This window comes from Staurois parvus, unplaced genomic scaffold (assembly GCF_062004578.1).
Source record: "Staurois parvus isolate SC_StPar_1 unplaced genomic scaffold, SC_StPar_1.0 ptg003186l, whole genome shotgun sequence".
Lineage (NCBI taxonomy): Eukaryota > Metazoa > Chordata > Amphibia > Anura > Ranidae > Staurois > Staurois parvus.
In genome coordinates this window covers 40,303-57,563 of record NW_028320982.1, presented here as the reverse complement: position 1 = coordinate 57,563, position 17,261 = coordinate 40,303, and the positions used below count along the sequence as shown (strand labels likewise).

The 17,261-nt window shown below is 46.0% G+C and overlaps 2 protein-coding genes across 2 annotated transcripts; both read right to left on the bottom strand.

Moving 5' to 3' along the window:
- Positions 1 to 2,885: 2,885 nt before the first annotated feature.
- Positions 2,886 to 7,088, bottom strand: LOC149428501 (uncharacterized). Its single transcript, XM_089667329.1, has 4 exons — positions 7,029 to 7,088; positions 3,360 to 3,483; positions 3,146 to 3,243; positions 2,886 to 3,038 (listed from the first exon to the last, which is right to left on the bottom strand). Exons 1-4 carry the CDS (start codon positions 7,086 to 7,088, stop codon positions 2,886 to 2,888), a joined length of 435 nt encoding a protein of 144 aa, XP_089523455.1.
- A 1,947-nt stretch (positions 7,089 to 9,035) lies between these two features.
- Positions 9,036 to 14,916, bottom strand: LOC149428500 (uncharacterized). The gene is made up of 8 exons (XM_089667328.1): positions 14,782 to 14,916; positions 14,531 to 14,672; positions 13,343 to 14,140; positions 13,163 to 13,249; positions 13,008 to 13,076; positions 10,559 to 10,623; positions 10,399 to 10,464; positions 9,036 to 9,848 (listed from the first exon to the last, which is right to left on the bottom strand). The coding sequence occupies exons 1-8, from the start codon at positions 14,914 to 14,916 to the stop codon at positions 9,075 to 9,077; spliced, it is 2,136 nt and encodes a 711-aa protein (XP_089523454.1). The 3' UTR covers positions 9,036 to 9,074.
- Positions 14,917 to 17,261: the final 2,345 nt, after the last annotated feature.

Here is a 17,261-nt window from a genome sequence, read left to right as displayed (position 1 = left end):
GGGGGATATGGTCTCCATGTATAATACATAAGGGGGGATATGATCTCCATGTATAATACATAAGGGGGATATGATCTCCATGTATAATACATAAGGGGGATATGATCTCCATGTATAATACATAAGGGGGATATGATCTCCATGTATAATACATAAGGGGGATATGGTCTCCATGTATAATACATAAGGGGGGATATGATCTCCATGTATAATACATAAGGGGGAGGATATGATCTCCATGTATAATACATAAGGGGGATATGATCTCCATGTATAATACATAAGGGGGGATATGATCTCCATGTATAATACATAAGGGGGAGGATATGATCTCCATGTATAATACATAAGGGGGATATGATCTCCATGTATAATACATAAGGGGGGATATGATCTCCATGTATAATACATAAGGGGGATATGATCTCCATGTATAATACATAAGGGGGGGATATGATCACCATGTATAATACATAAGGGGGATATGATCTCCATGTATAATACATAAGGGGGGGATATGATCTCCATGTATAATACATAAGGGGGGGATATGATCTCCATGTATAATACATAAGGGGGGGATATGATCTCCATGTATAATACATAAGGGGGGATATGATCTTCATGTATAATACATAAGGGGGATATTATCTCCATGTATAATACATAAGGGGGGGATATGATCTCCATGTATAATACATAAGGGGGGATATGATCTCCATGTATAATACATAAGGGGGGGATATGATCTCCATGTATAATACATAAGGGGGGGATATGATCACCATGTATAATACATAAGGGGGGATATGATCTCCATGTATAATACATAAGGGGGGATATGATCTCCATGTATAATACATAAGGGGGATATGATCTCCATGTATAATACATAAGGGGGGATATGATCTCCATGTATAATACATAAGGGGGGGATATGATCTCCATGTATAATACATAAGGGGGGATATGATCTCCATGTATAATACATAAGGGGGGATATGATCTCCATGTATAATACATAAGGGGGGATATGATCTCCATGTATAATACATAAGGGGGGATATGATCTCCATGTATAATTCATAAGGGGGGAAATGATCTCCATGTATAATACATAAGGGAGGATATGATCTCCATGTATAGTACATAAGGGGGGATATGATCTCCATGTATAATACATAAGAGGGGGATATGATATCCATGTATAATACATAAGGGGGATATGATCTCCATGTATAATACATAAGGGGGGGGATATGTTCACCATGTATAATACATAAGGGGGGATATGATCTCCATGTATAATACATAAGGGGGATATGATCTCCATGTATAATACATAAGGAGGAGATATGATCTCCATGTATAATACATAAGGGGGGGATATGATCACCATGTATAATACATAAGGGGGGGATATGATCTCCATGTATAACACATAAGGGGGGATATGATCTCCATGTATAATACATAAGGGGGGATATGATCTCCATGTATAATACATAAGGGGGATATGATCTCCATGTATAATACATAAGGGGGGGGGGGATATGATCTCCACTTATAATACATAAGGGGGGATATGATCACCATGTATAATATATAAGGGGGGGATATGATCTCCATGTATAGTACATAAGGTGGGATATGATCTCCATGTATAATACATAAGAGGGGATATGTTCACCATGTATAATACATAAGGGGGATATGATCTCCATGTATAATACATAAGGGGGGGATATGATCTCCATGTATAATACATAAGGGGGGGATATGATCACCATGTATAATACATAAGGGGAGATATGATCTCCATGTATAACACATAAGGGGGGATATGATCTCCATGTATAATACATAAGGGGGGATATGATCACCATGTATAATACATAAGGGGGGATATGATCTCCATGTATAATACATAAGGGGGGGTATGATCTCCATGTATAATACATAAGGGGGATATGATCTCCATGTATAATACATAAGGGGGATATGATCTCCATGTATAATACATAAGGGGGATATGATCTCCATGTATAATACATAAGGGGGGATATGATCTCCATGTATAATACATAAGGGGGGATATGATCTCCATGTATAATACATAAGGGGGGGGGATATGATCTCTATGTATAATACATAAGGGGGGATATGATCTCCATGTATAATACATGAGGGGGGGATTGCTGTAGGAAAGTCCTGGATTCTTTCTTGGATACACAGAATATAACTGGATATAACATTTATAGGGGAAGTTGATCCAGGGAATATCCGATTGCCTCTCGGGGGGTCAGGAAGGAATTATTTCTCCTGCAGGAGCAGATTGGATCGCGCTTTGCTGGGTTTTTGCCTTCTGGTGGATCAGCTGTGGGTGTCGGATTATAACTTTTATTTTTAATGGTACAACTAGATGGAATGTCTTTTTTCAGCCAGACTAACTATGGGACTATGTAGGTCCCACACCGCTGCCTCCCATCTCCTGAGACTGCACTCAGTGACTTGGGTCTGAGACACTACAGACATATCCCTCCACCCGGCACAGCCAGCAGATAACAGAGAAGGTCCCCTGGAGGAGTCAGGCACAAGGCAGGAGACCCCAGTCACATGTCCTGGGTGCTACATTATGCAATGCTTATAGTAAAAATCAACATTTTTCTGCCAGCTGAACCCCAGAACCTCCATAAATCCAGTCTAGAGACATAAATTGTGTCTGCAGCACAGAGAAGGAAGATTATCCGAGAGAAATCCAGGAATACAGGACGGGGAACACAGCTCAGGAAAGTGACCAGGGGATTACAGGCTGATATCACCCAGTCCCCGCCCTACTCTGGACCAATCAGTGAGCAGTATGGGTGGAGGAATGGATTTAGTGTTCATGACCCACCTGTGCTGATCTCTGTAGGAGTGTCCTCCTCTATAAATGTCCCCGTTATTCCATCCTCCTCCATAGACTGCTGATCATCCCTCACATACGCCTCTTCTTCTTCTGCTTTCACCTCAAATTCTATATCGATTGGATCTCCACTCTAAATCAAGGAAATGAGAGAAAATATCATCTGTAAAATGTAAGGTCACATAAACATCCACACATTGTCTCCATGAGTCCATGTTCTAGATGCTCCATCCCACCAACCTTGCAATAGTGAGGGATGGTGTGACCTTCCTGTGTGGAATCCCGGGAATACAGAGGATGGGGACATCTCTCTGGTGGGTTCCCATGACTGGATCCATCTGTAGGAAACACACACACTGACTGAATCCATTGTTTCTATGTGTTTATCAGATGATGGGGGATCTAGGTGGATCCTCCGTACTGCTCTCTCCTTTACAATAAAGTCTCCTCTTACCCGGTGATGTGAGGGGCGGCTGATTGTCCATCATGACGTCCTTGTAGAGATCCTTGTGTCCTTCTAAATACTCCCACTCCTCCATGGAGAAATAGACAGTGACACCCTGACACCTTATAGGAACCTGACACACACAATGATACAGTCACCATCCAGACACATCCCTTGTCTGTTACTGGAGAATGTCCCAGAATTCCCGGCACCGCTCACCTCTCCTGTCAGCAGCTCAGTGATCTCTCTGGTGACTTCTAGAATCTTCTTCTTCTTTCTCTCTTCTATCAGGGAGGGAGGTGGAGGCAATGTGATGTCATATGATCTCCAGACTTCACAGGAGGAAAACTCTACATCTGAACACAAATAGTCACATCAAATGATATTCCCAGAATCCTCCTCACCTCTCCATTCAGGTCTCCATTTTATTAAAGCCCCACTTCAGGCTGAGGTATAATTCCCCCCCACAGGACCCCCACACTACGCAGGGTATAGGCTTGTTGCAGCATTCTGATGTCATTACATACAACGCAGGACCAACAGTCCCACTTTACATGTGAGGATACCAAGGGGCCCCACATCCTAAGAGCATCAGAGAAATGTCAGATGGAGGGACATTGGGAGGAGGAGCTGTGAGGTCAGTGTGATGTCATAGGATTCCCTGACTGGATGGAGGGACATTGGGGGGAGGAGCTGTGAGGTCAGTGTGATGTCATAGGATTCTCTGACTCTGGATGGAGGGACTTTGGGAGGAGGAGCTGTGAGGTCACTGTGATGTCATAGGATTCTCTGGATGGAGGGACTTTGGGAGGAGGAGCTGTGAGGTCAGTGTGATGTCATAGGATTCTCTGACTTCCATCATAAAGAAGATGAGGGGGAGGGGAGGAAGTCACTGAAGGTGACCATAGATCCATGGAAATTCAGCTGGTTCAGCAGGGATCGCTCACATTTCCATCCATGTGTGGCCACTGCCGGATAAAAGCCACTCCCCCAGCGGCTGCAACCAATAGCTTCAGTGCTGATCCGTGTATTCTGAGAGCGGAGGAGTCCCCCCATTGTCAGAATACAAGAGTGCAGCGGGGAGGATTCCCCCATCCACCTCCAATGTGTGGATGGGGGAATCGCTTCAGTTTTTCTGGTCATCCCGCTGGCTGAACGATAAAACTGAACCATGTAGGCCAGCTTTGGGAGCAAATATATTATCATCAACTCCTCCCCCTGAAGGGGTTAATCTGCGTATTACCTCCTCTGCTGCCAGATCCAGGAATGTCTCCTCTCTGCTTCCTCCTGATTCACCTCTCCCTAGTACGTCCTGAGTGTATCTGACATCACTTCCTGTCTGTACCTGACATCACTTCCTGTCTGTCTTCCATAGAGACTTCCTGTCTGGGTAGAAGTGAGATCCCCACATTGTGGAGCTCAGAGGAACTGCAGCCCCGAGAAGCGTCTGGTAGTGTGACCCCGGCCTTGTGCTGGGTGTGTATGGACTGTAGATCCTTATAGAGGGGTCACCTCCACTCCCACCAAGGGGGACAGAAATATATGACTGCTCGGGGGAGGGGTTTTGGCCCCTTTGATTTTGCAGTAACATTGATTGCAGATTTAGTCCTGTAGAACATCTGGTATATGGATACAAAGCCCCCCAGCTGGGAGTAAAGGGTGGAAATGGCTGGTGACCCCCAGATTTGGGCAATGATGTCATCACTATAAATGGATAAAACCCGCGCTATGTGTAACAACTCCAAACCTACAAAAACCTTCTAGCGGACTGCTGCTGTAACAAAGGGAAGGATTCCCTGTCATCTAGAAGAGCATTATGTGTCACAGCGCTGTCCTATTGTGTGTGCACAGAAATCATCACAAATACACTACAAATATGTGGAGACATTCAGAGATAAAGAGCTCGGGGCTCCAAATCCTATTCTCTGCACATCCACTGCTTCCACTTTACACCCACTTCATTGGTCTTATGGGGTTTATCAATAAATGAAGGAAACTGAACCGTGTGCAAATCCATCCACAACATAAAGTGCTTTGTGCTCAAGATGCTGCTCCCTGCAGATCCACTGCTTCCACTTTACACCCACTTCATTCATCTCATCAGATCTGCTGCTATAGGAAATCATTTATAATAATGTCCCATCTCACTGCTTGTAAAAACAATTCTGCAGCTAATTGGCCACTAGGATTGCTTTTACATGAAAGCCGACCTCCAGCTAATAAACCAGCACTAGAATGATGCCTGTAGCTGCAAGCATCCTCCCGGTATAACCACTCCAAGTCCAGCGACGTTCCAGTACATTGCTGGTCCATGTTGGACATATATGTACCAGCAGAGAACACGGACATACCATGAATCGGGTCTGCGGACCAATATGACTGCAATTCATTCTTTTCTGTAATGTCCATGTTGAGGGTTCATCCCAAAAAAGTTTTAATTTCATAAACGGTGATAGAGTTCCATGTGAATTGTGTGACAAGAGCTGAATTTGGGTGTCGCCATGTATTGTGGTGTATAAATTGCCTTGGCCCACAATTGGTACAAATCTTCTGTGAAGAACAGTGGAGGGGCTGAACACTAGTGCTGGCAGTGACCGGGCCGATCCGGCTAACACTGAGTATTGGGGACACTATACAAGGCCGGCACTAGTATAGTTCTGTTCATGATCAATATATTGATCCGTACAAACACTATACTAGTAATGGCGGTGATCAGCGACCTATAGCGTGAGTGCGACAGTGTGCGGCCAATCTAATGCCAGCTGACCCTGGCTGGGAGGGGCTTACTGACCCTGACACTATGTGATGTCACTAGTGGCAGGAATACAGAGATCAGTGATACATTCTATATACTGACACTGTACTAATGGCACTGGCTGGGTGACGGGGCCATCAAAGGGTTAAATGTGCGAATCTAACGTGTGTGTACAATGTAGTGGTGCTTTTACTCGGTGCCGTGTTCTCTCTTCTCTCCCTGGACCGGCTGTGGGGGGCAGTGGGGGGCGCAGGCGCATTGACACCCCAAAACAGGAAGTGATGCAGATTATGCCACTTTGCCAAGAGCTGCTGCTCGCCCAAAAATTTTAAAACAAAATTCTCAATCTGGTATTTAACTTTTTTTTTTTAAATACTTGTATCAGAATAGTAGGATGTTACCATAGTAACCATTGTACTACTGTGGGGGGAGGGGGGAGATCAGGGATTTTTTTTTTACACTTTTCTTTGCTGTAGAAATAATGGTCATTTCTCCTGCAATGCAAAGCTTACTGTCAGAACCGAACTCATTCATCAACTGTCATCAGTGAGTTAGCTTTTTGATAGCTCAAGATAGTGATGTGTGATTGGTTGGAGCTGCTCACATAGTACAGGATGCTGTGTTTGGCCCCATGTATCATGTGACAGCTGTGGGCCAATCACAGCTCACTAGGAGGAGAAGCAGAGCTGTTATGAATGAGATTGATTCATAATAACTGCTTACATTGGGATCACCTAGAGATCACATGATCACCGGGTCACAATCACTGGGATCTTCATTCCGCTGTATCCACCAGACACAGCAGTCGGGGGAGGGGAGCGCTGTGTGCTGGGTCGGGTGTGTGGTGTGCCTCCTGTGTTAGTACAGCCAGAGTGACGTACAAGTACATTGCTTTGCCTGTAGCTGCCGCCTGGCCACAGTACATTGCGGGTGGGAAGCGGGTAATCTAGGACTAAGGATTCCAAGCTCACTCCTTGGGCCATGATATCATCCAGGCAAGAAATGTAAGTTCTGTGTTCCAATTATGAGGTGACAACAGCATAGAGTGCTTTCAGGATAATGGACAAAGGTAGACAAGCATTGCATGCTGTTGTTGTGTGAAGCAAGTCTGTCTCCTTTTTTATTACAGATAATACATTTTGTTTGGCTTTTTCTACATTGTTCCCCGATCCAGACATTCGTGGCCTCCTGGGCTGGATGTGCCGCTGGATCCAGGTCCTGGAGCAAGCCCTGGAGGTGGAACCAGACGAGGACCAGCCCACCCTTGGAGCCTATTTCAGGCAGCAATTTTAGTTACAATTTTTTATGATTTTTTATAGTTTTCTATTGATTGTTGGTAATAAATGTTCTATTTATCTTGGACAGTGCCCTGTGTTGTGTCTTCTTCAGCCTTTGCAGGTCGGCAATCTTCTTCATTGCAGTTGGAGCTGATCTGCATGTCCCTAAAGCATTGCAGGACTCTGCTAGCTCCAGCTGCACTGGACAATCTTGCTTACCTGGAATTTCTGGTAATGTCCAAACGAAGTGTTTTCTGGCAAGTCCAGCTTTAGGACTGTAGCAGATAGGATTGCATGTTTCCGAGAGGTAAACCAGCTCCTTCCATCCTAAGCTGGGATACATAAAGATTGAAGTTGTCTGCTTGCTGTCTGCAGCTACTTCCAATCTTGGTTTGCTTCCTCTTGTGAAATGCTGCAACAGTTTACACAGAACACTCCATTCACGTTACATTGTTCACGTTTGGAGTAGCTCTTCATTCCATCCAGGGACTTCTACATAGCTTGGTGGAGTGGAGTTGTGCAGACTGCCAAAAGGGGGTGCAGCCAAGTAGACAATGTGTGGGGGATCCTGTGGCCCAACTCTGTCAAGATGTCTCCCATCACCTCATCTCTAGTTGGGATTGGCATTACACAGAAGTCACATGACTTGAAAGCTGCTCTTGGAAGGACTATCAGTTATGGATGAGACCAGTTACATGCAATGTCCCCCAGAAAAGAAGGGGCCCTAATGGGCAAATTGTCTATCTGCTCCACACATACCACTTGGATCCAACTTGTTGCTCATTCACATATCAGTGTTTTGGCAACAAGAGGTGGGGAGGGAATGAAGTGAGGAACAAGTGTCCACTGGGCACATAAATTCCATAGGCACACACGTCTAGAATCAGGCAGCTAAAGATCCTATGCTCCCCAACCAATCTCGGGGCAAGATGTTACACGGGGTGTAAAGCAAACTTAGTCTGGGTCCAGTTAGTCCAGCATAATGATAGTCCAAACAACAGAAGGCCTTCTTCTTATTCTCCCAACTTTTCTGTGTCTCTAGCATTCCTTGGCAGGCTTACTGTGTGTAAGTTGTGTCCTGGTGTCACGCCTGGTGTCCTGGATATTACACACTTCTTGTATAGTGTGTGTCAATGAAGTAGCACAGGGAACATATTTGGACAGCAGTGTCAGTCTCTGGGGAGGTGAGTGTTCCATGCAGGAGTCTTGGCCAAAATCAGCACCCCAAAAAGACAAAAGCTAGCCGACACTTAGAGAACAAGCTGCAATATTGTGTGTTCCCATATTGGGGAACGTTAGCCTTGCCCACAGAGTCCACTGAGAATTCTAAGCTCCCTTGGGGCAGCCAAATGGTTAGCAGATAATGGCCAACCGCTACATGTGCCAGAGAACTTGTGTGATGGGGAACAGCTAAAACCATTTGCAGGACAGACCACCAGGTGAAAGCAGCAGAAAGGCCAAAGAGTCTAACCCCCAATGCCTCTGGAAGGGTCACCTTTTAGTTTTCTTTCTGAAGTGCTGCTTTTTTAGTGTTCGCTATTTGGAATTATTGGTAGCCATACTCAGAAAAGCGCCTGTGTTGGATTCCCTACATGACCAAGCCTCCATTATTACCCCAAATGCATTTCTGACAATTTGAAAGACACGTTCTGCTACTTTCCAAATAATGTTTATTATAAAAAAAATACAAAATTAATGGGGAGGAGGAGGCTGCTGCTGCAGAGGGGGTGGGTGTGAGGGTTGGGGAGGTACAGTGTGTGGAGGGGCTTGGAAAGAGTGGTGGGGAGGGAGGGCTGGGGGAGAGGTTGAATGGGGGGAATGGAAGACAGGGAGAATGTGGGAAGGGGCATTTGAGGGCTGAGGAGAGTGGGCAGGACGTGGAAGGTAAGGGTGGAAACGGGATTGAGAGGAGGGGCATGTAGAAACAAGGGGAGGGGGTGTGAAAGTGGGGGTGTGGTCAAGGGGCAAAGTGGAGTGTGAGGAAGGTGTAGAAGAGGGATCCATGGGGAAGGAGGCATACTGGTCTTCGGGTGGGGTTTCTTGAGGGGGCTGCTCCAGAGTGGGTAGTTCCAGATTCGGCACCTCCAAGGCTTGTTCCTCTGCTGCTTCCCTGGCACTTTCAACAGGGAAACTCTGTGGCAACCTTGGCATTGGCCCCAAACTACTACTGCACAAGGGTTGGGAGCCTCTGGCTGAAGATGTATTTTGTTCAGCCCCTTCTTGACAGAAGGCCCGGATATCATGACTAAGGTCCTGCAATGCTGTAGTCTGCTCCCTGACCGAGGTGACAAGTCCAAGCAGGGTTTCATGTTGGAGCCCCAGTAACCTTTCTATATTACTGGATGCATTAGAAAGCCTCCTTTGCTCCCATAATCTCTCCATGTTGAACGACAGCCTTTCCCCAAGCTTGCGAAGGGGGCTGGGTCCAGGTGGACGGGGTCCTGAACCAGCTGGATCCAATGTTGGCTGCAAGGAGAAACAAACAAAAAAAAGAAAGCGTGTTTAACACACAGCATGACAGGGGGCTCGTTTGACACCAAACCTGGGGCGGACTGACCATTGGGGAACTCGGGCACTGCCGGGGTCAGTAGGGGGCCCCATGAAATGTCCCTGGTACCTTTCATAGGCTTTTTTGGGTGTGGTTTGAGGGTGAGCGAGCACACAGGGGCCCCATGATCCCCTATTGACCCGGGGCCCCATGAGTTTCAGTCCGCCCCTGCACCAAACACTAGTTCATGTTCTTGTCCCACCCCTAGGACCAGGTATTGGTGAATGCCTTTCCCTGACACATTACACTGGATCAGCATTTGACTGAAATGAATGGTTTGGCATCTTTCCCCACACTGATACCTTCCTGCTGATTTGTCACATGCACATCACTCCCTCCAGCTCCTGACTAAGCAATGATTCGAAAAACGTAAGTTACAGATCACGTTGCCAAATCCTGCCCAGCCAGGAACGGAGTTATACTCTAAATGGGTGACTCTTTAGGGAGAACATCTTTAGCATCTCTTACCGGATGTTCAGGCAACTCAGGTGGAGGTGACGGCATTTCACACAAGTTTGGAGTGCCTGAACTTCCCTGCACCACAAAACAAAAAAAAATGCATGACATTTCCCAAATACACATGTAACATGCATTTGTACATCCCCACCCATTACAGCAGTTCCCGTACCCCAACATCAGATGCAGATTCCTCTCCCACTCCAACAGCTGGGGCCTCCAGGGGCAAAAGATGATCTGCAAATAGAGTTCAAGATGATGATTAGTAACAGATACTAGTTAGGCTGTGTGACGGACAGCAGAAATATTCTTTTATTTTTGTGTTTTGTTTGTGGAAAAACAGTTAGCTTGTCTGCTTTGTCTACAATTTGGAGTTCTTGTGCCCCGCAGGAGGTGGGAAATGGGATTGATCTCAGCAGGGAGTGCAGACAGCATGGTCTTTTGTGGCTGTGAAAGGCCCGACCAGACCAGACCAGTTCTCACTGGGAGTTTGGGGCTTGGACAATTGAAAGGGCCATGCAATCTCTTGATGAATGAGAGAGCTAGAGAGAGGATGTCAGAGCCCCTCCTGGCCGTGCCCTAACTAGGAGATGCATTGAACTGTGCTTTGCTTTGTGCACTGCTGGGACTTGTGGTCCTATATTGCCTGTGTAGAGATTCTCGGTGGATAAGTCTGACAAAGGAATAGATCTTCCTGCTAGTCATGTGATGTGCAAAACAAAGCAGTCTAATTATTGGCCCCATGTTTACATAAGAGGCTCAAATCTTTAGTTAGGTTCCAGTTTTTTTGGGGGGTGGAGGGGCACTGTAAAATGATTTGACCCTTTTCCTGGAATCAGGAAAATTAAATTCTTTGTGTTATATTATTTGGATCTGGCTGGGTTTTTGGGCTTTGGGAAAATGGCCCCAAGAATACTCAGTCTTGGTATGTATTTGATTTGGCCTCTACATTTGGAGCAATAGGAGAATGGTCGCTGTCACTTGGAACTTGAGAATTGGGTGAGCAGCTACATTTCTTGATGTTGATCTCAAGTTTCCTATGCTGAAGTCCCAGATCACATGATGAAACCAGTCAGGAGAGGGGCCCACTAGACATCACTGCCTGCAGTGTCAGCACGGCTTTTATAACCACTTGCCTACCCGGCACTTAGACCCCCTTCTTGCCCCGGACAATTTTCACCTTTCAGCGCTGTCACACTTTGAATGACAATTGCGGTCATGCAACACTGTACCCATATGACATTGTTATCATTTTATCTCTGATGGGTGGTTTGTTTTTTGTGCTATAAACAAAAAAAGAGCTAAAAATCTGAAATTAAAAAGTTTTTGTCTTTGTTTCTCTTTTTCAAACAGGTAATTTTTTTCCTTCACTGATGTGTGTCGATGAGGTGGCATGGATAGGCAGCACTGATGGGCACTGATAGGCAGCACTGATCTGCACCAATGATGGGCACTGACTGGCAGCACTGCTGGGCTCTGATAATCAGTGCCCTGGTGATCGGTGCTGATCTGTTCTCTGCCAATTGTCGGTTATCTGCAGTACTTTCCTCCACTGTGACAGCATGAGGAAAGTGCAGCTGATAACCAGCAACTGCATTTACCGGTGATCTGCCGTGATCACGTGGTAAAAGGCCGCTGTGATTGGCCTTTTACCACATCATGTGATCAGCTGTGTCCGTAGGACACAGCGACCCCTGAGATGGCTGGGTGTGCACCCCCAGGGGCCTGTGGGAGGGCGTGCTCTGGGAGGATGTTGTATGACGCCCTCCCCAGACTGTAGCCAAATGACAGCTACAGTGCGGGTGACAAGTGGTTAAACACTACTCCAGAAATCAGCATCCTTAAGGGGGCCAATAAACTCATTGAATGGAAATGTAAACAATCATGAGCTCTTCTGGGCTTTAATTTTAACAAGGATTTGCCTGGAGACCTTAAAATGAGACTTACTGATTCCAAGTGAAGTGGAGGAATGTTGCCAGTTCTGCCACCCATAGTGGTGACCAAAGTGTGTTTGACCTTCCCTTTGTGTGGCTCAAACCTGAAGGTGAGCGGCACGATTGGGAGGTGATGGGTCCCTGTAGTGGATCATTTCCTGTATATTGAGCAGGCATGATATATGATGTCACTAAACACCAAACACATTGGATATTCTGGGACTGTCAGAGTTGAGCATGTTGACGTTGGTCAGATGACGTGTATGTGTTTACATGCGTGGAATGTTTTTGTGTCTGGGAGAAGTTGTGAAGTTGGGAGGACGAGTCTGATTTGGAACGCTCAGGAGATGTCAGCTAGTTAGTGATGTTTGGAACTTTATTGCTCTCATCAGTTAGTTCCCCCATTTGGTTTGGTGGGGTTACCTGCTTTTCTTGGTCCGGGGAAACTGGTCCCAGGACATTTGGCAGGGATTAGACACATTTCTGTGTGGTAACAGTTTTCACACGGATTTCTCTAGGGGTTTGAGTGCAATACAGTGAGGAACCCCAAAGAAATGCAGCGTGTTGTGGAGATATATTTGTGTTCACACAGAGTTTAGCATTGGTTTGTTCTGCATTCCTAAGAGGATGCTCATTGGCTGATCCTGAGTGATTATGATTGTTGTAGACAAGCACATTAATACATACCCAGATCTTCCTCCAGGCCTGACTGCAGTGGGGGGAGCCGCTCCTCCTCCTCCTCCTGCTGATGTTGTGCTGTGAATAGGACATTGACATGTGAGATGTTTGATGTTCTAGCAGCCTGTTCAACATTACGGGGTGCATTCCCAATGAGTGCTTACCAGGAGGGAACATCTCTTCATCAGCGTATGTGTGATCTGGCTTGTCCTCTGATGGGCTGGCTGGGGCTGCCCCTGCCTCGGGACTGGCTACAACACAAGACAAAATGAACAACAAATGTTAAATGTTAAAAAGATAACACAACTTTGAAGACACAATATGGACATGTGTAGTGTACTTACCACTCTGCCAGTCATCAGTATCTTCATGAGCCGTCACCCCAAAAATCGTGTTGAGACCAATGATTGGCAGAAGTGCCCATTCTGCCTGAGACAGTTCCTGCAGATGGTCAGGGTCCACCCCTCGCCTTGTAACATGTCCCTGCCGAGCCCACAGAGTCAGCTTCTCCTTTAAATTCCACCTCAGATCACGCATATGCTTCTTCACATTCTTGGGGTACCGGCGTACCATCCTGCCCACTGCATTTACGGCCACCGTGATTTCCTTCCACAGACGGTCCTTTGCTGCCTTACCGCTGCGGTAGGACCTGGGCCCCGAGATGCATTCAGCCCGTTCTACATAAGCAACCACCATGGCCCAGATCTCATCATGGGAGAAGGGTGGAAAATTGGGCTGGGATTGGGCCTGGGCCTGGGACCTTCTGCCTCCCCTTGATGTCCCTTCTCCTGGGCTCAAAGGGGATACAGCAGCCCCAGGTGAGGTCCTCAACTTAGCTTCCGCCTTTTTTCTGAAGGAAGACTGGCCCCTTCTGCCACCAGTTTGTGACCCCTTCACACCACAGTCAGACCTCTGGTCCACCCTAGCCCTAATGGACCCCTGGGCCCCAGTAGCTCCCCTGGCATCATGGCCAAGGTGTGGCCCAGTGTCCCCCCTGGCACCATGGCTCCCCCTGGAAGCCTGGCCTTTTTGCCCCCTTGGGGGTGCCATGGGAGGAAACGTGGGTAGGGAGTCTGGCTGGATGCTGTTTGCAGCAGCAGTGGGTCCTAAGTGGTGGGATGTCCGTGTGTTAGTGTGGAAATCTGCAACAGAAAAAGGGACATAAGGGCAAGGGTCAGTTGTCTGGGTCAAAAGACTGGAAGAATTGCTCTGTCAGAGATTTTGCAAGACCAGGGCATGGGAAAGAAGGTCCAAGACCCAAATGCCAAGTCAAGCAACGTCTATGGTGAAAATCAACATTTTGCTGCCAGCTGAACCCCAGAACCTCCATAAATCCAGTCTAGATACATAAATTGTGTCTGCAGCACAGAGAAGGAAGATTATCCGAGAGAAATCCAGGAATACAGGACGGGGAACACAGCTCAGGAAAGTGACCAGGGGATTACAGGCTGATATCACCCAGTCCCCGCCCTACTCTGGACCAATCAGTGAGCAGTATGGGTGGAGGAATGGATTTAGTGTTCATGACCCACCTGTGCTGATCTCTGTAGGAGTGTCCTCCTCTATAAATGTCCCCGTTATTCCATCCTCCTCCATAGACTGCTGATCATCCCTCACATACACCTCTTCTTCTTCTGCTTTCACCTCAAATTCTATATCGATTGGATCTCCACTCTAAATCAAGGAAATGAGAGAAAATATCATCTGTAATTTATAAACTCACATTAAAAAATCCACAAATTGTCTTCATCAGTCCGAGTTCTAGATGCTCCATCCCACCGACCTTGTAATAGTGAGGGATGGTGTGACCTTCCTGTGTGGAATCCCGGGAATACAGAGGACGGGGACATCTCTCTGGTGGGTTCCTGGTATTAGGTGGCTCCATCATATCCTTGTGTCCTTCTGAAAACTCCTCCATCACTCCATACTCCTCATCCTCCTCTTTATACTCTTCTTTAACATCAATATTATCATCCCCGAGGATTCCACTCTGAAAGATATAATAAAACATTCATTGTAACAAACATGCTGTGTATAAATCACAACTACCAATAATTGTCATCATCTACCTGATGATGGTGAGGGATGGTGTGACCTTCCTGTGTGGAATCCCGGGAATACAGAGGACGGGGACATCTCTCTGGTGGGTTCCTGTAGCTGGATGACTCCACCATGGTGTCCTGGTACAGATATTTGTGTTCTCTTAGAAACTCTGACTTCTCCATCCCCCCATCCTCATCCTCCTCCTCTTTTATCTCTTTGTTAACCTCAACTTTAGGATCTCTCAGGTTTCCACTCTGAATATATAATAAAAATGACATCAATGGTAACAATGCAGATAATATACAGATCCTAATGATACTATCAGTGATTGTTCCTCATCTACCTGATGATGGTGAGGGATGGTGTGACCTTCCTGTGTGGAATCCCGGGAATACAGAGGACGGGGACATCTCTCTGGTGGGTTCCTGGTATTAGGTGGCTCCATCATATCCTTGTGTCCTTCTGAAAACTCCTCCATCACTCCATACTCCTCATCCTCCTCTTTATACTCTTCTTTAACATCAATATTATCATCCCCGAGGATTCCACTCTGAAAGATATAATAAAACATTCATTGTAACAAACATGCTGTGTATAAATCACAACTACCAATAATTGTCAACCTGATGATGGTGAGGGATGGTGTGACCTTCCTGTGTGGAATCCCGGGAATACAGAGGACGGGGACATCTCTCTGGTGGGTTCCCATGACTGGATCCATCTGTAGGAAACACACACACTGACTGAATCCATTGTTTCTATGTGTTTATCAGATGATGGGGGATCTAGGTGGATCCTCCGTACTGCTCTCTCCTTTACAATAAAGTCTCCTCTTACCCGGTGATGTGAGGGGTGGCTGATTGCAAGTCCCTGATGAAGTCACATGACAGTGACGTAACGCGTAGGTCGGAGAACGGAATGTGGTGACGTCATTTCTGACATGAACGGCCACAGCCATATTGGTACACCCAGTACACCCATATCAGCACATGTGATTGGTGCGTTGTTTGATCTGTTCCCATGTAAGTCCTCATTTGTCTTTACAATAAATATGATTCATTTATAACATCACACTATGGAAGGACTTGTTCTTGTCTCACTGGGAGTGCTGTGAGCCGGCTGTTTTTTCTGGTCCAACAATCCCCTGGAAGGAGTTCTGTGCGCTGGTGGATTTCCGTGTCCAAAGGTGAAAGATCTATTACCACCGCTGAGCAGTATGGTCCATCAGTGAGGGGATATCATCCCTACATCGCCATTTGGGATTCCACTTAAAGGGCCCCTGCAGGGAGTGTCCTGAAAGCCTTTTGGCCCCTTGGGGTCTGGGCACAGAGGTGAGGAGGCAATGTAGCCAGTGTGGGATTCAACAATCATTTACCTATCCACGTTGTGGTTTGTTTTTTTATGTGTTTTTGTTGGACATTTTTGCACATGGACTTTATGTCTTTTTTACAAATTTTTTTAGTCACGTTATTTATTTCTTCATTGTGTTATTGTATTTGCGGTGCTCAGTAATCCATTCATTTGGTGTCGCTGTGCGTTTATATCACCACTTCCTCTTTTATACTAGCCGCACTCTATATATGTTTGCCACATTTATTGATGATATTTCTATGGTCACTTATTAGTCGGTTTATGTCACATGGCCTTTGTTGCACATTGTGGTGACTCTTTAGTCGCACGGTCACAATGTTTGGCCGCGCTGTGCGTTGTTATTGTCATTCTTCTGTGATAAGTGGTTTGTCCACTTTTCATATTAAGCTCTTCATTTTGTATTTTTCACATTTTGCTCCACTTTCTCCTCAGTTGTATTCACGTTATGTCATGTATGTTGTGACGGACTCCTATGTCCCACTATTACTGGGATTTAGTTCATATTTTATTTCTCCCGGATCATTTCCGTGCGTTTTGCCCGCGGTCACGATTTATTGTCTGTTACACCCTGTGGTCCTCATTTTGGACTTCTATGATTTCACCTTTCCCTTCTCTCCCATATTCCTTCCATTTACTGATGATGTTCTGGTGTATTCTCTGTTGTCTTCTCATCTGATGATTTGTATTGGAATATCTGCGGCATTATTGTGATTAGCGCTGCATCAATGTTCTGTCTGTTGTCTGTTACTAGTGGTATAGCCGGGTGTGCGCTGCGTCCCAATAGTCCCATCTTTTCTAGTAGCAGCGAAAAACGTTTGTTACATATTTCTTACCCCCCATAACATTACT